This window comes from Manis pentadactyla, chromosome 7 (genome assembly GCF_030020395.1).
Source record: "Manis pentadactyla isolate mManPen7 chromosome 7, mManPen7.hap1, whole genome shotgun sequence".
Classification (NCBI taxonomy): domain Eukaryota; kingdom Metazoa; phylum Chordata; class Mammalia; order Pholidota; family Manidae; genus Manis; species Manis pentadactyla.
Window position 1 is genome coordinate 103670490 of NC_080025.1, and position 21849 is coordinate 103692338.

Genomic DNA, 21849 nt, shown 5'->3' on the forward strand with positions numbered 1-21849 from the left:
ACTGCAGGGCCTTGTCTGCACTTCCCCCAGATTCCAGAGACTTGGTGTGCTGGGTGAGCTGTACCTCTCCTCCATGCCCAATAAAGCTGCCCTCGGTTGGGAAGTAGGGGCAGATAGTGTCCTGGGGAATAAGGGACAGACCTGCTGGTGTGGAGTTCAGAAAAGGAGAACCAGCCTCAGGCCAAGGCCAGCCAGAGTCTCTCCGCTGATCCGTGGCCCACAGCACCCTTCCAGGTGTCTGGTCAACTTGACCTGAGAGGAGGCCATTTCCACAGAGGCATGGTTTATTTCACAGAGAGCAGAGATGCTGTTGCTGAAAGGGAAGCTGAAGCCCAGGCTGAGGTGGGGGCTGGGGCACTAGTTCCAGTTACCAAAGACATACTTTGGTTTCCACTATTCCAACCCTTGCTTCTCCCAGCCTCCCCCATGCTTCTCCTCCTGTTTCATCCTGCAATATGTATCTGCTTGGCTTAAGAGCATATGGGCACACTGGCCACCTCTTCCTCCCCACCTGCCCTTTCCCAAGGCCCCAATCTGTGGACTAGGCTGAGAAGAGGTCTCCCAGGAGAGAAAGCAGCATCCTTCCCAGGGCCCCAGGGGCAGGAGGATGGCTGGGGTGGGGTGAGGGATGGCTTGGTCAGGGGTGGAGTGTAGTTGAGGCTACAGGTAAGATGTAGGTCAGGGCTCTAGGCGACAGCCCCTGGGATGAAGCCCACCAGAGTAATCCTTTCCAGGAACAGCAGAGGACAGCACTGAGTGTGGGGGCAGAAGGCAGGGAGCAGGGCCAACCATCACCTACACCTGGTGGAAGGCCTGCACCTTGAGAGGCAGAGGAGCCCCGGGGCAGCCATGAACTGTGTGACTTGGGCAGGCCCCTCCTGGCTCCAGGCCTCAATTTCCTCATCTGTGAATGGGGCTACAGTGAGGATCCAGCCAGAAAAACTGGTGGGGGAGAATGCTTGAAGATGGATGATTGGCTCTTCTGGTGGAGGGGGTCCTGTGACCCCACTCTGCTCCCTCTTGCACTGAGACTTGGGGCCCAGCCAGCCCTGGTTCCTGAGAGCCCCCTGTGCTGCTGCGCAGCCCCTCCTGCTGGACTGGTGAGCTGGGCTCTCCCCTCCTTTCTGCTCCCACCAGGGCCCGTGAGGCAAGGAGAACCCAGAGAAAGGCGCGGGAGATCAGAAAGCTGTCCTGGCGGCAGAGTGATGCACACGTGGGGCGCCTGGGGGCTCACACAGCAGCTGTCTGCTTAACACTGTGGAAGCTGATCCGCGTGGGCGACGTGGGGATGGACATGGCTCCGGCCACTGGCACTCGGAGGGAGTGATGGTCCTGCCAGCGGTGCCACCTCTTTCTCACGGCAGAGCGCACCTGCAGGGGCGACAGAGGCTTAGCTGGGGCTGAATGGGCCAATCCTGGGACAGTCCTCTCTCTCTTGCTGTCCTTGCAGGGCATTAAGGGAGGCTGGGGTGTCCTCCCAACTGCTACCCTCACACCCAGGGCTTATCTGGTTCCAAAACTGGGGTCCTTCCCTTGATGCTGTTAGCTCTGGAAGCTGCTGCCTACTCTCTGGGGCCCCTCCTTCCTCACCCCTCTTCTTGAGAAGCTCCCTGCACACTTCCTTGGGATGCTCTGCCTTCCCAGGCTGAGCTGCTGTGCCACCGAATGCCTGTGGCAGGACTGGAGCACCAGCTTCCTGGATCTGCTCCTGCACTCTCCCAGGCACCTGCTGCAGTGTGTGCTCCACTCGGCACACTTGGCCACCTCCCTCCCTGCTGAAAGGCCTTCTCTGGCCTCCTAGGCAGCCAGGACCTTTCCCACCTCCTGACAGACCCCGCCTCATTTGCCAGAGCATGAACTGCTGAAATAGAAAGCTAACAGTTCTGTTTTAAAGTCTGATCATCACAGGTGCCATTTTATTCTCATTTGTACTCAACAGAGGAAATTTTCTCCTAAATGGATCATGTCCCCCACATGCTAACCTAGAATGTGGCCGAACAGAAGAAATGCCCCATAAGCGTTCATTGTCTGCTTGCTCTAGTGGCTCCTCTCCCTGCTCTCCAGCCCATTCCAGTCTCCACTGTTGGACTTTCCCGTCTGGGCTCTGCTTTCACTGTCACAGACCTAGGAGCGCAGAGACACCCTGCAACAGGCAGCTGAAGTGGCCTCAGGGTGGCACTGGCATTCCTCTGGAGTGCTTGCAAGCTCTCAGGCCCTGGGAACTGTGTCTGCTCTTTGCTGCAGAGCCCACTATGTGTCCTTACCCCACATGGGCCTGAACTGGCTACTCGGGCTCTGGGCCTTCTGAGTTAGCAGGCTTCATCTGGTGCCTTAGTCCGGGAAGCCCACCCCCTGTGTGGTCTTATCTGTGGTGGGGGCATGTGCCGGTGTCTTTTCTGCTCCCTGGGTCCATCAGGCCTGGATGCACACTCCCACGGGACTTGCGCCTAGAAAGCTTCCTTCTGCTGGCACCTGTGTTCTGGCCTCTTTCTCCTGCAGCCTGGGCTCCCCTCCTCATCCATCTTTCCAAGGGATTTGTGGAGTGCTGGATTCTTGCATTTGGCGTGCATTGTTGACCTTCTAAATTGGCTCGAGCCCCTCAGGTGGGATTCCTGTTCCCCAAAAGCTGAGTGGTTTCCCTGGCCTTCCCCTCCCGTCTCCCTTCTCAGGGCACAGCTGAGCAGAGCCAGGACTTGGGTGCTCCTGGAAGGCTGGGCAGCCCCATGCATGCATGCATGTGGAGTGGGGTCCACAGGCCTCAGAGCCCAGGCCTCCCAGGGCTGGTCTCATACCTCTCCATTGAAGAAGCAGTAGAAGACAGACACAAAGAAACCCTGCAAAGGAAGGAGGGAGTGGTCAGCGATCTTCCAAGTGAGCTGCTCTGCCTCCCCAAGGGATGGAATGTGGGCAGGATGGCTGGGGAACATGGACCCAGGACCCCAGAGGCTCAGGGCTAGGTAGGGCCCCAGCCCTCATGGTGCAAGTGTGCCAGACAGGGTCCACGTGAGTGACAGGCTGCCATGAGTCCTCAGAACAGGTGCTGGGCTAGTGTAGGTGAGGGTGACTGGGACCCAGCTGAGGGGTGGGCTCACCTGGGCTCTGGGGTGTGGGTAGTAGGGGCCAGGGTTCAGGCTCAGCATGCGCATGCACTTGTATTTCAGTGTGTGTGTAAGGGATCCACGTTCGTGCCAGTCCTGTGTGTGAACTCTTTGTGGAGACGCGGGCGTGAGTGCTCCAGCCCAGGAGAGCCCGTAGCCCCCACCCAGCCATGTGCCCCACCTGGAACGACTGCAGGAAGGAGTTGAAGTAGATGAACACAATCTGCGACAGGTCATCCTCCCCAGGGTTGACGAAGAAGAGCATGTAGGTGACGCCCAGAAGGGGTAGGAGAACCAGGGTGGCCTTCACTGCCTTCCTGCCGGGCGAGAGGGACAGGACCAGTCTGAGCCACGCTGCAGGTGGGCCTCACCCAGGTGGCGTTTCTTCGGCAAGCCTGAGCCTCCCAGGGTGAAGACTCACCCATCCTGGAGGCAGGGGAATGGCCCAGATGGCCTCCTTATTTTTCCACCGCCGGGGACCAAAGCACCCCTCACTTACCTATACTGGATCGCTTCCGATGTGGTGGACGCTCGTAATTTTGTCATTAGGATCCTGACGATGTTGAATAGAAATACAAAATTGATCTGGAGAGAGGGAGGTGGGTGGAAGCAGGGAGCGTGAGGTGGGGATGAGTGAGGAGGCAGCCACCTCCTATGACCCACTGAGAATCCTGTCCCAGGCACACACCTGTTCCTCCCGTCACCCCCAGAACCTTCTGTGTCCCAAGGCCTCTGCTCCTCTCTTGTCGAGGCAGGCAGGCACCCCACATGCTCAGTGCCCTGTCACCTGAGGGCTCCACCCTAGCCCTGGTGGAGGAAAAGCAGCCTTAGATTCAGTGGGCAGGAGCACAAGGGCCACTCTCTGGGGTCACGACTCCTCAGAAAGTCCCTGAGCCCCTGCCCCAGGCAGGGAAGCCACAGGAGCTGAGGTTCAGCCTGAGCACCTTCCCTTCCCTGTCACAGGGACCCTACGTGTCAACTGAGGGTCTCCTGAGGCCCTTCTGACAAAGAGGAGAGCCTGCCCTGCAAAGTGGACCTGGCAGGAGGCAGTGATTAGTAACTGCTGCCTAAAGAGTGATTAACCTTTCACCATCCCTCCCCTGCTCCCAGAAAACTCCAGAACCTTTGCAGACATGCCTGAGGCAATGAAGATGAATGGGCTGCTGGGATGACTCCGAAGCTCCTGGAAGGACCTCATGTATCTTCATTCTGAGCCTTCTCTCACCTTCAGAGCCCACTGCACCCAGTCACCCCCTAGGGCCTGCCTGTGTGGCGCCTGAGTCAGCCTCATGCTGGGTCTCTGGGGGCCTGAAAGTGTCCTGTTCATGTGTCACCCAGTCTATGTGGTTGTGCACTGCCTCCAAACACTGGGCATAGCTGCGGGGCTGTTCTCTGTGCTGGTGTGCATGTGTGTGCCTCAGGCTGTGGTCATGCCTGTGTGTCTCCTCATCCATCTCCACGTGTTGAGAAGACAGAAAAGTGAGTGTGTGTACACCTGACACACTAGGAATTTCTCCCAAGAATGTGCCCGTGAGCCACAGGAAGATACACATGAGCCCAGGGGTGTCTACTGGCTCACATGTGTGCCCACGTGTAAGGATGTGTGTGTCCTGGATCCCAGGCTGGGAGTGGAGGGACGCAGCAGACCTCATGGGACAGACATCCCTGTGGCCTCTGGGTGACCCCTAAGCTTGAGAATGCTCTGGGGGCCTGAGAGGTCAGACTCCTCTTCAGCCCCAGGCTTCTACTCTCCTGCGCACAGCAGCCTAACGAGCCCGGGCCAGTGGTGGGATAGGAGACCTCAGCCCGGGCTGCCCATGGCCTGCTGCACCTGCTTCCTCTTAAGGCTTATCTAATTTCTAGCTCCTTGGGTCATGAGGTCACCATAACACACAGGTCAATCCTAATTTTCTCATACAAGTGACGCAAAACACCTGACCTTTTCTGATTCTTCCTGACATCTCTGGGAGTAGAGGCTGTTGGAACCAAAATACATTCTCAATTCTGCTGCATTGCCCTGCATTAAATCTTATTCACCCATCATCCATCAACCCACTAACCAATTCATTCAATTATCCATCCACCCATCCAAATTTATTCACCTTATCCATTCAACAGTTCATCTACCCACACACCTACTCACCTATTTATTTAATGTCTAACTTCATCCATCCATCTAAATAACCATCTACTCAACAATCCATTTATCAATTTATCTGCCTACTTACCCACTCACCCATTTATTTGTTGGGTAACACACATATGGCCACCTATCCATCCATCCATCTATCCAGTCAATAGCAACTGGCAGCTCAGGCCCCACCCCAACCCCACCTAGCACATTAGCTCCTCAGGGGAGCCAGCTTCAATCCCAGTGAGGCTCTGTGGGCCAAGTGCCCCACCCTGGTTAAAGCCCAGGCCTGGCAGGTGGTGGCAGGCATCAGGCCACGGTGCGATCTGACTAGGGGTCAGGATGTTATAGTTGCTACCAGGAGAGACATGAGAGGCCTAGTGTTTCTGAACGTGGGTCTGGTGCTCACACCATTCCAGCTTTTGTTCTAAGTACTTTGTGACTGTTCCTTAAGCAGCAGCCTTCTGAGGTAGGTAGGATCATTATCCCCATTTTACAGATGCACAAACTGAGGTTCCAATAGGCTACATCACTTGCCCATGTCACAGAAGCAGGAGGCATTTGTGTCAGGATTTAAACCAAGGCAGCTGGCCTCAAAATACTTCTCCTGACCCCTGTATCATGCTGCTGCTCCTACAGGGTTAATGAAACTTGGGCCAGATGGAAGGAACCAGAGGGAAGGCACTGTTCATACTACCAGTGGTGGGTGATTGGAGCTCAGGACAGCCCATCAGCACAGGATCGGAACCTGTGGCTCCAGGTGCCGGGAGCAAATGCTGGAGGCAGGGCCCTAGAGCTGCCAGCATGTGTGTGACCCCCATGAAGTACCACCTGGTGCTATAGATGGGAAACGGAGGCTCCAAGAGGACAAAGAGCTCCCTCAGGGCCACGCCACAAACCCCAGGTGGCTCCAATCACTGCATGTTCCACCACGCCACACAGCACATGCCCCCTACCCCCAGGGTGAGAAAACAGACCCAGTTCACGGGTTCTTGACCTCCAGCGCATCGGTACCATGAGCCCTCCCCCACCCCGAGAGGGTGCTTGCTAAGTCATGGTGCTCAGGCGTGGTGCTGGGTCCCAAACCTTCACCACAGGCAGGTGGAGAGGAGGACTAACATCTCTCCCTCCTTGGCTTCAGACACAGCTCCTCCTGTCCTTTTAACGCAGGCTGGGAGGGGAGGCCCTAGACCTTGGGACTGTCCTCTGCCCAGGTATCAAGCAGGGTTATTGGGGTGCTGCCAGTTCACCTTAGGTCCCTCCTCTCGCCCCTCCCTTGCTCTCAGCTTCTAGTACTGCCTGTTCACCATGTCCACTAACATGGCCAGCCTGCCTGTCCCACTTGGGTCTGTGGATCCCAGTGATGTGTCTCCATGGAGCCCCACAAAATGGAACTGAGGGTGCCCCATAGCAGTCTGGTGACCAGACTGCTTCACAGCTCTTGGAAGCATGGTCCTCAGTGGGCACCTCAGTTTTCTCCTGTTGTCATTTTCTATGCTGGTAAAGACTCAAAGGCCCAAATCCTGAGCCCTGCCAGGTGCAGGACTGTGGCTGGGCCACAGAGAAAGCCAGACAACACACAGCTCTGATTGGCAGGTCCCCTAGACACCATGGTTCTCTGACTAGCGTGTGCACATCAAAGGCACCTGGGGTGCTTGTTCCAAATGCAGGTCTTGGGGCCACCCCAAACATTCCTAGTGGCAGGTAGGAGCCCTGGAATCTGCATTTGGAACAGGGGCAACTGGGATGCTGCTGGGAGGAGCGCTGAGCAAGGAGACACCATCCATGGAATAAAGAGCCAAGGCTTTGGCCCCGCAGCCCTGATGAACCACATCGTATATGCCCAGCCTGTGTCCCCTGGGCCCCTGCATTTGCTTGTACTTGCCGGGGACAATTTCCAGCATTTGCTTGTACTTGCCGGGGACAATTTCCAGCCTGAGGCTTTCTCTGGTGACAGGGAAGATAGCTCAGTTCAAAAACAGGGGGCCTGGAAATGTGGGGATTTCACAGGGAACCTCCGCTAATGAGACTGGAAGTGTGTGGATAAGTAGCCCAGCTTTCCAACACTCTGCAGGCACCTCTGAGAGTCTCCCACGTGGTTGCCTCCTCGAGAGCCTGCTCCTCCCCTCGCCCTGTGTTGGCCTCCTCCCTTCCTTGTCTTCCGCTCCCGCCCTTCCCTGTGCTTTCCGGAACCACCTCCAGACCAACGCCTAGCGCCAAGTCCTTGTCCCGTGGCTCTCAAATTGGCTGTTTCACTTGGCATTTGAGTGGCCTTGGGCAAGTTGCTTAATTAACCTTGCTGAGCTTCTGCTTCCTCACCCATCCAATGCGGATATCCAGAGTGCATTGTGGAAGGTCAGCACAGGTCAAAATACTTATGGAGAGCACCGAGCCCCGTACCTGCGCCAGAGCAGAGCGCAGTAAATGCCGCGAGCCTTTCCCATGACAACGGCGACAGCAGCCTCCTGCAAACTGAACCAGATACCTCACTTCCCGGAACCCAGAACTACACGCATGTCTTGCAGTGGCAGAAGTGCAGCCGAGGACCGCTGGGGGAGGGCAGGGGTGGCAGGGACACCGAGCACGTACCCCCAACGGGATGGCAGACAGGTGGGTGACCTGTCCCTGAATCTCAGTTCAGCTAGCTGTTAGTGTGAGAGTGGGCAGGCTGATTCATCTCAGTTTCTTCACCTACAAAATGGGGAGCATAACCCCTACTTCCAGGTACCAAGGACGTGAGGATTGGGAGCAAGTAATGAAGATAGAGCTTCTGGAAAGGCTCAGCCTGAAACCTGGAAGCCCTGTCAGTGCAAATAGCTGGGTGTGGGCTGCGCACTAAGGAAAGACAAGCAGGGTCCTCCAGTTGAGAGGTAGGGTGGAACCAGAGAAGGGAGCGTGGAATAAGGGGCCGGGAGTCGGGTCTTGACAGCCAGACCTCCTTGCCTGTCTCTCTTTTCCATTCATTTCCTCACTGCTGTCCCACATCCTTGCAGAAGGGACTTGCTCCCTACTATCCCTGGTTTCCCATTCAGGCCAGCCTTCCTTGCCGGGGTCCAAGGCTCAACACAATCCCTAACCCTGCAGGGTGGGCTGGTGGCAGCTGGGGATGGATCTCATGGGCCCTCTGTCCATGCTGGGGGGTGGGTGAGTCACTGCAGCTGGGACTCCAAGGACAGTCGTTCCCCCCCACTGACTGCAGACAAGGACTGGCTTCTGACTCTGAAATACATGGCGCCCTAATGGTGAAATTTCAGGCAGTGGGTAGAAAACCTTTCTAGTCATCTCTGGTTCATATACATCAAGGACATTCCAAAGATGAGGGTCAAGTGAATCCTGAAGAAGTCACAAAAAGGAGAGTCAGGGAATAAAAGAGATAAACCATAATTGTTTCCAAGGTGTATCAGAGAACCCCTCATTAGGCACCTGGTGTGTGCAAGAGGGGGATGGCGCCCTCTCTCAGTTCCCACAAGGAGCGGGTGGCCCTTTAAGGAAGCTGGTGCATACCAGCAGAAATTACTGAGCCTGAAATAAGTCTTACGTAAATGCCAATTTCTTATGGGGCATTTTTGTGTGTCTCTTTTTAAAAAATGTATGATATATAATGGGTTCGTTTTTGCAGAATGCAGCCTCTACTTAACTCTACCTTAATTAGAGCTCGTTGTGGATTAAAGATGGGGAGGCAATTATACCTTAGATACGAATACATTTGGCAAAGGGCGGAGAGCTGGACAAGGAACAATTGCTCATTACACTTCATTCTGGTACCACGGCTCCAAGCTGGGGGCGGTGGGCTGGGCCCGGAGGGGGATCACTAGGGGTGGATGGGCATGCAAGTCTGGGCTGAACAGATGCTTGCACACCCTTCTTTTGCCACCAGCTGCCCCTTTGCTTGGCTGTCTCAGCATTGTGCCTGGCAAGGGGACATCAGACATGGGAGGAACTAGAAATCTGCCCATCGGACCCATTCTCCACCCAGAGACAGAACCTGAGGGCCGGAGTGGTGATGGTGTTGCAGTAGGGCATGGAGTGTGAAGGGAGAGCTGGAAGGGGGTGCCAGCCAGTAGGTGTCTTGTACAGAGTGCATGCAGGGTCCTCCCCAGGCCTCATCCTTCCCTACCTCCCAGTGCCCAGCCCTGTTCCAGGTCCCAGAGAGGGAGGACCTACCAAGAGCACAAGGATGATGGGGCCCTGATAGATGTAGTCCACCAGGTCACCAGGCTCCTTGCCAAACCAGCATCTGCAAAAATGAAGGGGCTCTAAGCGGCCTGCTGAGCCAGAACCTGGGGGCCACTACAGTTCTTGGACCCAGGGTCCTCTGGATAACTCTCCCTGAGACCCTATCTCCATGGCTGCACCTTCCCTAAAAGGCTTGGGGACAGCTCCAGCTGCACTCACCACCCTGGCTTACCCCTGGGCTGCCTTTTGCCCTACATGGAGAGTCTGGTCTTGCCAGCTGGACTGAGGACAAACCCTGGCTCTCCTCCTCCTCCTCGCTCCCCAATCCACCCCAGACTACAGGGCCCAGGGCTGGGCGTGCAGGAGGCTCATCAATGAAGGGAGAGTCAGCTCCCACTGGTTGGCCCAGGGCCCAACCACCTGGCACTACCTGTTCCTACATTGCTTGGAACCCACTGCTCCGTGTGCCAGGCACTCAGCTGCATAAAGCAGCAGATGTGGAAGTGGGAGGCTTTTCCCAGCCTGAACCCTGGCCTTTCTCCAAGTTGAGGCTTATTCACCCAGCAAAGGGAGCTCCTGTTACCAGAGTCTTGGGTGCTCTTGTGGGATGCTGGTGGGCTGGCGAGGCTTCTGCGTCTGGGGAAAGAGCTGGGCCAGGACCCAGTCTGGCTCTGTCAGCACCTCCTACTACACTTCATGAGGGCCACCTAGGCTTCTGGACATTGTGGAAATCCTGTGCCCTCTGCAGCCTCAGAGGCCATCCAGTGCACCCACCTCAGACAGGCATCTGTCCTGCTGCCTCCCGGCACTAGACTCTCTGGTCTTTGCTTGAATGCCCCCATTGACAGGAAGCTCACTACCTCCCAAGGCAGCCCTCTTATTCTTGCAAAGCCTTTATTGTTAGGAGCTCTTCCTAATGTTGAGCTCCCGGAATGCATCCATTCCTACTCTCCACCAAATCCCATTTGTTTTCTCCAGCTCAGAGACCCCTGGCAGATTTGCATACAGAAACTGACGTTCTACAGTTCCTTTTTCTCTCAGATGGTGGCACCCAAGTTCTCAGCCACTCCTTGGCTGATCTGTGGCCAGATTTGCCAACATCTGGGTCATAGCTTAGTATATCAAAGTCTCTGGTGCAGGGAGTGTTCCAGGACAGAACACTGCACCCCAGGCAGAAACTGGGTGCCTGAATAAAACAAGCGCCCACTGCCCTGGCCTGGGGGTCTGTGAAAGGCTCATTAACACAGCCTTGGATGTGCTGTGAGCTGAAAGCCTCAAGTCCTTGGCCTCCTCCATATACCCCAGGCTGGACCTGCCACATTAAACTCTGAGGAGGAAGCCTTACCAAAGGCTAAATGGGTCATGCCTTCGAGCACTTAAAGGAACAATGATTCCTAACTCAGTTCACGAAGCTTAACTCAGTTCACAAAGCTGACTTGACACCTACCACAGGAGACCTGAGGGCTGGCGATATTTTTCAGTTTAAGGATGATCATAAAGTGAATTTGTCCTTGCACAGATGCTCTGTGGCTTGGCTGGGGTCCGTGTCTGACCTGACCTAATATCCATCAACCCCCATGGCTGTTTTGTCCTACTTACTGTTCATTCTCAAAATAGAGTTTGCTGATGGCCCAGGCGGTGATGATTGGGCAGGGGACACCTGAAAGAGTATGGACATGGGCTGCAGTGGACAGCCAGATAGACAGGGTACCCTCTGGGAGAACACAGGGTGGGGTGAACACAAGGGACCTGGATCCCGTTTCCAGTCATCCAATGGCTGGCCATCCATGACTGCAAGGCCCCTGTCCCTGGGCCCCGTCTCCACCCCTCCCCCATGCTCTGCATCCCCTCCAAGCAGTCAGAGAGATGAGGGGACAGTGTGATTTTACAAGATTTTTTTGATAGGGAAGTGGAGGTGGCCAATTTCTTTTCTGAAGCCAAATACAAAGGTCTTTGGATTGGCCATGTCAAGCAAGGAACAGAGGGCTACTGTGGGATGTCCTTTAGGAGAGACTATCTGATTCTTCCTCAGGCATATGGACTGCATGTTAGGACTATCCTTGGGATGGCAGGTAGAATTGAGGATCTGCCCTTGGACCTGAAAGGAGGCAACATTATCAATAGCGCAGGGGGCTCCCTGTTAGGCCCCACTGGACCCCTTGGGACCCTCACACCATCCAATGAAGAGGAAGAGCCACTTGGGCAGGCGCTCAGTGGAGTAGGTCATGACAACGGCCGTGTGCAGGTAGCAGCCCTCCACGAACATCCAGAAGAAGTTGGTCACCACGAAGTAGTTGAAGATGGTGGTGATGCAGCGGCACCAGACCTGCAGGGGCGGGCGGCGGTCAGAGGCTGCCAGGGGCCAGGGCCCATGTGCAAGGCATGGGCCCTGAGGAAGGGAATGCCATTTTAGTGGGTTCATGCACATGGCATCAAACACCCTCGAGTCTCATTCTGGGACGTTTCATCCTTCCTCACCCTCGTTCAGTGGTTCGGACTAAGTTAAGGTGCCAGTCTTCACGGGTCCCAGTGTGCCTGTGACTTCTCCTCAGCTCTTTCTAATCTCCCTTTTCAATAGAGAGAGAGAGTCTGGCTCTGAGCTTTCTGCAGGCAGAGACTAGAACTGAACAACAATGTTGTTCACATTGTCATTTTTCTGAGGGTCACCTTCAATCCACAGCAAGTCAAACTGGTTTCCATTTAACGATGGAATATGCAATGTCATGTAGAAAAAAAGTGGTGAGTCAATTAAAAGAATACTGTTATATAAATTATAGCACTGGGTCTTAGAAGGTAAGCTGCAGCCATGGAGGTGATTCTCCAAAACCTCTTATTTTGAGGGATTCTGGGCTTAACACGGTCATTACTGGTGCTGAGACAGATTCACCAACTCTGGCCTCTGGCATGTCGCTGCACCTTGCTGACCATGACATGGAGAAAATGGTAATGCCGACTGCAGGGTGGTTAAAGGAGATGAAGGATGGCAAAGGCAGGCACCAAGAAGTGAATGTTGTTGGGGAGTTTCTCCCTGTCCCCCGGAGCAGGGTTACCCTCTCAAGCACCCTGCAGAAGGGAGATGGGATTTGGGCAGAGGAAAAGCCCACCCAGAGCCACAGTGAGTCACAGCCAGGGCTCAGGCCTCCAGGCCAGAGCGCTTTTCAACAGATCCCACAAGGCCATCTTTCCCAGGGGTTTGTCCCCAGGGAACCCACAGAACTGAGGCTAGGACACAGGGCATGGTGGTCAGCGGAGCCGTGTTGCTGAGGAGCTACCAGCCCCCGTGCACAGCCCACTCCCTCTCTAGCTCTGGTAGCCCTCACTGTCAGGTAACCCCCCCTGCCCAGCTGAGCACTGCCCCTGTGGCCTTCCCCATGCTCCCAGCTCTGATCTTGGACCCCACGTGGTTGTCTCTCTCCTCTGTTCTGATAAAGTCCTGCTGAGGTGGGAAGCTAAAGATTCCCTCCTCCCAACCCTGCTTTTTCTCCAAGTTAAGCAATGCCTTATCAGTACAAACCAATTTGGGGCTGCAGAACCCCCAAAACTGGATTGAACTCAGTTGGTGCTGATGCTGGGTGTCTGCTCAGGTCCAAACATCCAAAGAAGATGTATTGGCAAGTCTCTAATGGTGTGCCAAAGAACTCTGTGTGGGGCTCCATTCCAGTCTTGGGTTTTACAATGACCTGGACACAGTACAACAGCAGTTGATACAAATCCAGGATGAGGGCAGCTACCATGTGGGATGGCCTGCTCAAGAGTCTGCTGGCCCAAATGTACGGGCATCACTACAGGGTCACCTAACCACTCTGAGCCTCAATTTCCATATCTGTATAATGGGAAAATAATCTCTACAGGTCTCTCATTGGAATTAAGTGAGATGATCTCAACAGATTAATTTCAGCGTCATCTTCTCTGAATTCACAAGATGGGAATGCAAGAGGATTAACTAAAGTCTAGTATTAGGTTTGCACTACTCCCAAGATCCCCGTCGGGCAGGCCTCCCCTGATCCCCCAGCCCTGACACTGCAGGGATAATGATTGGGGTGGAGGTGAACTCAGGTTCAGGTATGTACCTGAGGATCAGTAAAGAGAGGTGGGTGTCTTCTAGAACCCAGAGCCTCCCCCACCCCCGGACCAGCCCCAAGCCTCTGCCCAGTGACCTCATTACTCTCATGCACTTCATGATCGATGAGCTGTAGCAGGAACCACATGACATTTCGCAGGATAAAGGTGGTGATGAGGTTCCAGTGAATCACATTCCGCAGGCAGCGAATGCTCCTGTGGGAAGACCAGGTAGGGATCAGCTGGGACAGGGTCCCTTGAGGCCAGGTAGGGACTCAGCCTGGGGTGAGGGTAGGGCTGTACCAGGAGCCCAACTCCCACTTGTGGAGGCCACAGTGGGTCTCTCAGAGCCAGACCCCTTTCTGTCCTGCATGCCTGCCAATGGGCAGTGCCCTGGCACCTCCCCAAACCCCCATTGTCCACTGGCCTGGAGTGGAGGTGACAGTGTCTGGGAGAGGTGAAGGGGCCACTGTGGGAGCAGGGGCAAGGAAAAAGCAGGGGGTGGGGGAGACTCACCGCAGGGTCAGGAAAAGTAGGAAGGCAGCCACCAGGGCTGCCACAGAAACACAGTGACCCAGGTAGTTGACAAAGAGGGCAACACGGTAGTGCAGGTCGTACTCCCTCTGCTGGACAGACAGATGGACACACAGGCAGACGGAGGCAGGGGGCAAGTGGAGAGGCTGGGTGTGCTAGTGATGGCCACCCTGCGTGTTCTGACCTTGGGGACAGAGTGGCTCCAGGCGTTATCACCACGCCTGGCTCCTAGAGCTCGATCCTATTCACTCTGTGTGTGGGGGGGGGGTTGGTATAAATGGCTGTGGCCAGGCCTCCTACCATGCAATTTTAGGGCAGATTTGGATACAGTGTATTTTGAGATATGCCAGAGATGTGGGTATACAGATTTTATTTTCTTTTAACTTTGCCCTGAGAGCTGCCACACCTGTGTTTAATCTCAGCTCAGACCCTAGCTGGCTGAGCGACTCAGGGTGAGTTGATACATATATCGGGGCTTCAGTTCTGACATCTTACAGTGGAGCCAACCTGCCCTCTGCCTCAGAAGCAAAGACCTATGGGGAGTCTGGGGCACCTTGGGATCACTCTGCCCTGGGTGCAGCAATGAGGGGGTGCATTGTCTATAGAGAACTTAAAAACAACATTAAAACCATATAAAAAGCAGTCTGCTTTTTATTATTGCCACGTGCTTGCAATTCTCACAGAGGCAGTGATAAAATACCCCTTCCTGCCAGAGCAAATGATTCCCCAGCCCACCCCTACTTTGGTTTGCCACTGCTTGGAGGAGGCTGTCAGATGGAGGGTGAGGACAGAGGTCTGGGAGGAACCTCTGTCTTTCCCTCGTGACTGGTCCTGCCTGCCACTCTTACGGCCTCACTGCAGACCTGCTCTGGCTCACATTTTATAGAATCACTATCTCAGGGTAGACACATATTTTTCCTCTGAAGTTGAGCTCCCTTTGGGAAATGTTCCAGCCCCACTGGAAGCTGTAGTAGGTGAATGAGGAAGGAGATGGAGGGGGGACGTATCATTCTGGGTCAGAACAAGGCGTAGTTCTAACGGCACCACAGGCAGAATGGAAATCCAATTCTAGGACAGGGGGCAGGCGAGGTAAGAGTGGGACCCAGCTCCCCAGGGCTGCCCTGTTGGAGGTTGCCCTTGTTTCCACGTGGAGTCACAGAATCAGAACGACAGATGGGTAAACTGAGGCCCAGAGGAAGAAGGAGGTCACAGAGTCCATGGGGGCACTGCTTACATGTTCATTCCCTTCTTGTGTCTTGTGCCGCCTGGGTTGGGTCTGTTGCCAACCTGAGCTCTCCTGAAGGTGGTGCTCTGTGTCCACCTTCTCTACCCCACCACTGGGTCACTGGGCACAGGAAGGAAATGGGGGCAGGGGCAAAGAGGTACAGAAGGAGTGCTTGGGTGGCACAAGGACTGATCCTACCACCCTTGGGATCCTCTGTACTCAACCTGAGTCCTAATGTTTACATGAGGACCAGGGTCAGGCAGGTGGGGGCCACTCACCTTATCATCCAAAATGGGCTCACACTGTGAGTAGTTGATCCGTGAAGCCCACGTCCCATTCTCCAAGCACTCTCTGTAGGCATTCCCTACAAAAGACACCAACCACCGAGAGGCAGGTCACTCCCCTCCTCAAGAACACTCTCTGGCACCCTGGTGCTCCCAAGATAAGGTCCATACTTGTCAGTCTCTCTAGGCCAGGAAATATAACATGTATCTGAAAGTTCACATGGAAATCATTTATGTGAAAATTGAACAAAAGGCCTACTACACATAGTAGCTGAAAGGCATGATAAAACCCATTTTTGATACAATCTTTGACGAACATTTCACACACATTCTTCAAGTTTGGTTTGAAACTGAACCCAATTTTGAGACCCTGGGTTGTGGCTGAAGACTCACTGCTTTCAGCATACCAAACAATTCAATCCTTCTCTCAATCACTTTGTGCTTATGAGATAGATATTTCTTCCCACCAGTACCAGCATTTCCATTTTAACGACAGCTAGCATTTACAAAGTAACTGTTTACCACACATCAGATCCTCTATTTTATATATGCTTGTCCATTTAATCCTCATAACAACCCCATGAAGTAGGTACTAATATTAACCCATTTTACAGAGGAGGAAACTGAGGCACAAAGAGATTTAACCTACTTTCCAAAGATGTCAAAATGAGAAGAGGGAGAGCCAGGATTCAAACCCACACATCATGGCTTCAGGTTTTGTGTTCTTAACCCCTAGGCCACTGAGTAGTGGTACACAGGAATGAGGGGAATTTGGGGAAATTTATGCTGCTGACCTTGAGCTACAGTTGCCTGGGAGACCACATGTGATAGCTCTAAATGTTTGAGAACTGGCTTCCATATTAAAGTTGGAATGTGATGTGTGAAAAGACATTTCAGAGCATCACTGTCTGATGTGCAAAAATGGAAGTTTTAGTGAAGGTCAAAGAATGCCATTCTTACCTTTCTTTTCATCCTAGCTTGCTTGTCGAAGTCTAGCTCCTAAGCCACCCCCTAGGTAGCCCACCCTCCCCCTGAAGTCAGGGAGAACCGCTCCCATCTGAGAAAGCCAAAGCCCTGTGGTGGCTCCGCTCTTCACTGCACCATTAACATATATCTTACCTCCCCAACTTGATTGCAGATTCTCAGGGTGAGCCCCTGGGGGTGATTTGTACTAAGGTTCTGCTGTCTGGCTAACGGACAGTTGCTTGTGGATTTTTCTTTTGGGTTGATGTTACATAGACAATATAAAGCTAATTAAAACAAACAGCTCACAGAGTACAGAGTTACAGAGTTCGGGAGGCATACTTAAGGCTGTGTATGGAAGCAGTGAGTTCTGAAATAATTAGGTTACTTTAAAAATCTACTTCCGTTGAAATGACAGTGAGTTAAAAGCAACAGAATTATTAAGAAGCACTTGCTGAGGAGCAGAAACAATGGGGGAGATCCTATTAGCTTAATTGTTTTTTAATTTGGTGCTCTGAGCTCATAGGTCTTTCAGATTCAGGGTTGTCACTGGCCTATCCCTGCCTCTCAGGCCCATCATCATGAGGCCTGCCCCTGGGAGGGACTGGGCCTTGTCACCAGTCAGCCAGGCCAGTGCTGGTCTGAGGCCAGTTCTGACCCCAATGTGAGGACCCCACTCCTTACCCCTAATCATGGCACTATACTCCCCCGTTGGGTTTTCTCTCTCCTCAGGATTGTTTCACTACGTAAGACTTGTGTGTTAAGAACATTTGACACATGGGATCAATGGTGTTCCTGAACTAAAGGACAGGGTGTGGGGTGAAGCAAAAAGTACCCACGTAAAGGTATCTTGGGAAGGGTAGGTCCTTTTATAAAATAAACAATCTTATATTGATAGGGGTTTAGAGTTCCTCTCAGCAGGCCTGTGTGAGATGAGGCAGACCCTAGTCCTGGTTGTGGTTCAAAGGGCAGAAAACCTTTTTATCTTCTAAGGATGTGTTCATAGTTATCCAGCTTTCCTGAAGTTCAGTGTTAAGGCCTTTCCTCCAGAAATGTCTCCTTGATTGCTCCCGTCTCATGGATTTCTCTCTCCTGAAGCCCTCACCCCCGGACTCCTGAAAGCCTGAGCTTCACACTCCAACTCTTGCTCATGACCTGGCCTGAGTTGTCCAGACATGACTGTCTTCTCTCTAATCAGTGTGGGGCTCCCCAAGTACAGGACCTCAGAATACCTATTTCCCAAGTTTGATATCTCATAGTGGTACCAACCATGAGGCAGGCTTGCGGATGAGAGGGAGTCAGAACACAAAGATTGCAAATGTGAGACCTTGTTACATCAATGCCCTTGGGGTACAAGTTCTGTGGATTCTCTCTCCTCATTTTCTTCTTTTGGAGTCTACAACCCTTCTGCCTGTCCCTCTGCCTTCTCTCTAGTTGTCTTGCCTGTGCTGGCACAACGGCCTTCTGTCTTGCCTCCCTGCCTCTTCTCTTGACCACTCTACTCTCTCTATCCTTCACCCTAAATGCCCAAGTGATTGAATAAAGCCAAACTTTCTTGGAGTGACATTCAAGGCCCTCAACACTTGGGCCCCAGTCTAACTTCCTAACCCATCCCACCACTCTACACGGCAGGTGTCACTTGCACTAGCAGATACCAGCTCTATGCTGAACCACCCTTTGAAGTACCCTCCTCACTCTCACCCATTGCTCACAGACAAACTCCTGCCTTTTATTTTATTTATTTTTTATTTTTTTATTATTATTATTTTTATTGAAGGGTAGTTGACACACAGTATTACATTAGTTTCAGGTGTACAACACAGTGATTCAACATTTATATACATGATAATTCTAGGTACCAGCTATCACCATACCAAGTTGTTACAATATTTTGACTATATTCCTTATGCTATACATTACATCCCGGTTACTTATTTATTTTACAATTGGAAGTGTGTTTATATATATATATATATATATACATATATATATATATATATATTTTGTGTGTGTGTGAGGGCTTCTCTCATATTTATTGATCAAATGGTTGTTAACAACAAAAAAATTCTGTATAGGGGGGTCAGTGCTCAATGCACAATCATTAATCCACCCCAAGCCTAATTTTCGTCAGTCTCCAATCTTCTGATGCATAACAAACAACAAACTCCTGCCTTTTAAACTCCAGCTCAAATGCCACCTCCTCCTGGAGGCTTCCCCAACACTGTAGGTTTTTAAGCAATCTCTTCTTTTCTGCTAAACATCTCCCCTATATCTTGTCTCCTCTTAGAACAGGCCTTGACACTCCATTGCGCTTGAACCACAGCAACACATGCACTTCGTATCACAACACAGACACACACATATTAGTGATCTAGTTTCACAAAGCAAAATCTATTTTGACCATAGCTATGTTTTTTATTAGATTCTAATTAATTCTATTTATTTCATACACAAATGCTGGTCATGTCCCACTAAATTGAGTTCACAATCCTCTTATAAAAAATTTGAAAAACAAAAATCTATTTTAGAGCACTTACTATAATTCACTATGGACTTCATCTCTTCAGACCTGATCCTTTTTTTTACTTTGCTCCTGAACTTAAGCTCCCTGGAGACAGACGAGTAGGCAGAGACCCAGTTGGAGTCACCAGGTCCCTTCTCAGGAGTGAGCCATCGAGTACACGTGGGATGAATCAAATTGACTCAGATGAGCTGAAACCTTGCAAAGCAGGGTCTGAGGCCTGAGATGTGGTGGTGGGATGGTTCCAGTCATGCCTGGGGATGAAATTCAGGCTATAGACACTGGGTACCAGAGGACTGGAAGACAGATGGTCCCAGCTGTCCAGGGGAGCTGGCTAATGAGGATGCAGAGCCCTCAGGCACAGCTCTGGACATGAGAGAGTAAGATACAAAGAGGTCCCCATTCAGAAACCATGGAATTCTGAGGGCAGGTGGCCAGGCTAGAATCATGGGGATGGATGCAGTGAGGTGGGTGCCTGTTACCATAGCAACACAGGTGCCCCTGCCAAAGATCGATGCTGATGGTGTGCAGTGTGGCCTGCCATGGGCATTAGGGTCTGGAAGATGTGGGCAGGGTCTTCTCTTTCAGGGCTCTGTGGCCCGGGAAGCTTGGTCCCTTCCCCATCAGTGTTCCAGGACTCTTCCCCCAGAGAGACACTGGCTTGTGGGAAGTCCCCATTACAATGGGCTCTCCCTCTTTTAGATGTGGACATTTTCAAAAATAAGAGTTATTGGTTCAGGGAGTTACCTGAGGGATTCAAAAGCCTAGCTGAGAGAAGATGGGGCTCTATATTCTAGATGTAGTATTGCCTCTGGATGGCTAAGTGACTTAGCTACATCCCTTCCCTCTTAGCCTCAGTTTCCCCTCTCAGAAAAGGTAAACTGTTTCTCAGTGATGCTATTGGCATCTCAGGTGGGTCAAATATTTGTTGTGCAGGACTTTTCAATGCACTAAATGCCAGCAGTACCCTTAAGCCATTGTGATAATCCAAACATGCCTAGTGTTCCCTAGGTTGGCATTTCTATCTCTGATTGTCTAGTTGACAAGGTACGGGAGACAGGTCATGCGAAACAGAGAGCATGAGGGACCATATTTGGTGGTAGTTATAGGGAAAGGAGTGCAAGGGGTAAGTTGGACATGCGGAGTGAGTGGGACAGAGGGAAGGGCAGCACCATGGTCATTGGCTATATGAAAAAAAAGGACAAGAAGTGAGGATGTGAAGGTGCAAGCAGAGAGGTGAGAAGGACTAGAAGCAACATTTACTGAAGGAAGGAGGCCACTGTGTGGAACAGGAACTTTCAGGACCACGGACAGCAGAATACTATTCCCCATTCCCTGCCCTACATGCAGAGGGGGAACCCTGGAGAGCTACAGCTCTTCTACCTCCAAGTGCTTCCAGGACTGCTTGGGGGTTTGGTTGCTCACTTCTAGTCATGCTAGGTCAGGACTGTTCTCTCACTGACCCCTCTAAAGGGGTCATGCTTGCCCAGCTAGCCCAGGGGGCAAGGCCTTTACCCTCTCCTCTGGCCCTTTCTTAAGGGCTACACAGAGCTGAGTACACAGGGGCTAAGGATGGACCAAGTTTTTGCTGTTGTCTTGTTACTGCAGAACTCTGAGCGATGATGAGAGGGCCAAGAGGGTAGTCTGCCACCCTAGGAGCCAATCTACACAGCAAATGTAAAATAGTCACACATGCAGGAGGCATCTAGGGTCTTGTGCACATGCCATAGGAAGGCTGAGTCCCACTGCCAGGACTGCTGGCACTGTAAGTCCACCCCCATGAGGTGTAAGCGTGTCAGTCTAAAACAGCAAGCCTGTGATCAGCATCCTCCAGATCCCAGGCAAGAAAGCCTCAACTTTCCCAGGAAACACAGCACACTGGAAACTGAGGCAGCAGGCATCTTCTTGGGAATTTAAGAGAGGGAGGCAACTTCTCCCTCATTTGATCTGGAGGGGTTCAAACAGGGAGGGTGATGTGGTGGGGGTCACCTAGAAACAAAGAGTCAGAACTAGATGTCTCTTCCCTGGGACACACTTCTCATGGGAGACCCTGGAGTCTGTTTCTGGAAGGGAGAGGCTCCCCTTGCTGCAATGGGCTCCATAAGATGCAGCCAGCTGTGCTCCGTCGGCAGTATCTTAGCCACTTAGCATCCAGATCCCCAGAGCAGAAAATGCCCAGGGAGCCAGATATCCCACCTCAGTACCCTTACTGCCCTTCCCAGGAGTCAGGCTACTACAGACACAGCCATCTCCTTCCTGTTTCGTTTGGGACCTTGATGGGAAATCTTCGAACTTCACGTTGGGTCACCTTTCTTACCTTTTGTGGGAAAACTCTCCACTAGCTGGACTGGGCAGTGAAGCTGTGGGGCATGACTAATTTTTGTTACCTCCAGTCAAGAGACCATATGAGGAAGTGTGGCATAGTCATGGTGCCAACAGTACAGGTCCCCTGAGCTTCTCAAACCAGGCCCGAGCCAACCCTCCCACCTTGTGTAGATACTGCTGCAGCTGACTAAGGCTGGCTCACTCTGGGGCCCAGTTTGAACATTTCCTGACTTGGTCTGATCATAGCATGTTGGTGGTAAGGGTGGTTAACAGCTGGCAATGATCGCTCAGGCCCAGAACCAGGCTGATCTGGAAGGAGTGCTGGGTCGAGAGACTGAGAATCGGCCATCAACAACCCAATCACCATGTTGGGAAGGCCCTCCCCGGGGTCACCTGACTGTGAGATCTTGGATGAGCAATCCCAACAGTCCATTCTGGATCTCCAAAAACCGTCACCTCCCTATTTCCAAAGGACTTTTCACCCATGACACCCTTCCACACTTGAGTAGGCATGGCAGGGGTAAATGTCCATC

The 21849-nt window shown here is 52.5% G+C and overlaps 1 protein-coding gene across 7 annotated transcripts in view; it reads right to left on the reverse strand.

Annotated features, from left to right (window-relative positions):
- Positions 1 to 266: 266 nt before the first annotated feature.
- CRHR2 (corticotropin releasing hormone receptor 2) overlaps positions 267 to 21849 on the reverse strand; it is a 46523-nt gene continuing 24940 nt past the window's right edge. For 2 of the 7 annotated variants that reach the window (XM_057504629.1, XM_057504630.1), the window contains 11 exons: positions 15502 to 15587; positions 13981 to 14090; positions 13563 to 13680; positions 11578 to 11731; positions 11005 to 11065; positions 9394 to 9466; positions 3598 to 3683; positions 3280 to 3415; positions 2793 to 2834; positions 2473 to 2612; positions 267 to 1371 (listed from right to left, as the gene is read on the reverse strand). In XM_057504629.1, coding sequence (XP_057360612.1) covers positions 1356 to 1371; positions 2473 to 2612; positions 2793 to 2834; positions 3280 to 3415; positions 3598 to 3683; positions 9394 to 9466; positions 11005 to 11065; positions 11578 to 11731; positions 13563 to 13680; positions 13981 to 14090; positions 15502 to 15587 — 1022 coding nt within the window. In that variant the 3' untranslated portion in view covers positions 267 to 1355. Of the gene's footprint in view, positions 1372 to 2472; positions 2613 to 2792; positions 2835 to 3279; positions 3416 to 3597; positions 3684 to 8499; positions 8563 to 9393; positions 9467 to 11004; positions 11066 to 11577; positions 11732 to 13562; positions 13681 to 13980; positions 14091 to 15501; positions 15588 to 21849 lie in introns of all 7 variants that reach the window. The other 5 variants (XM_036897396.2, XM_036897394.2, XM_036897395.2 and 2 more) reach the window with 3 other exon arrangements.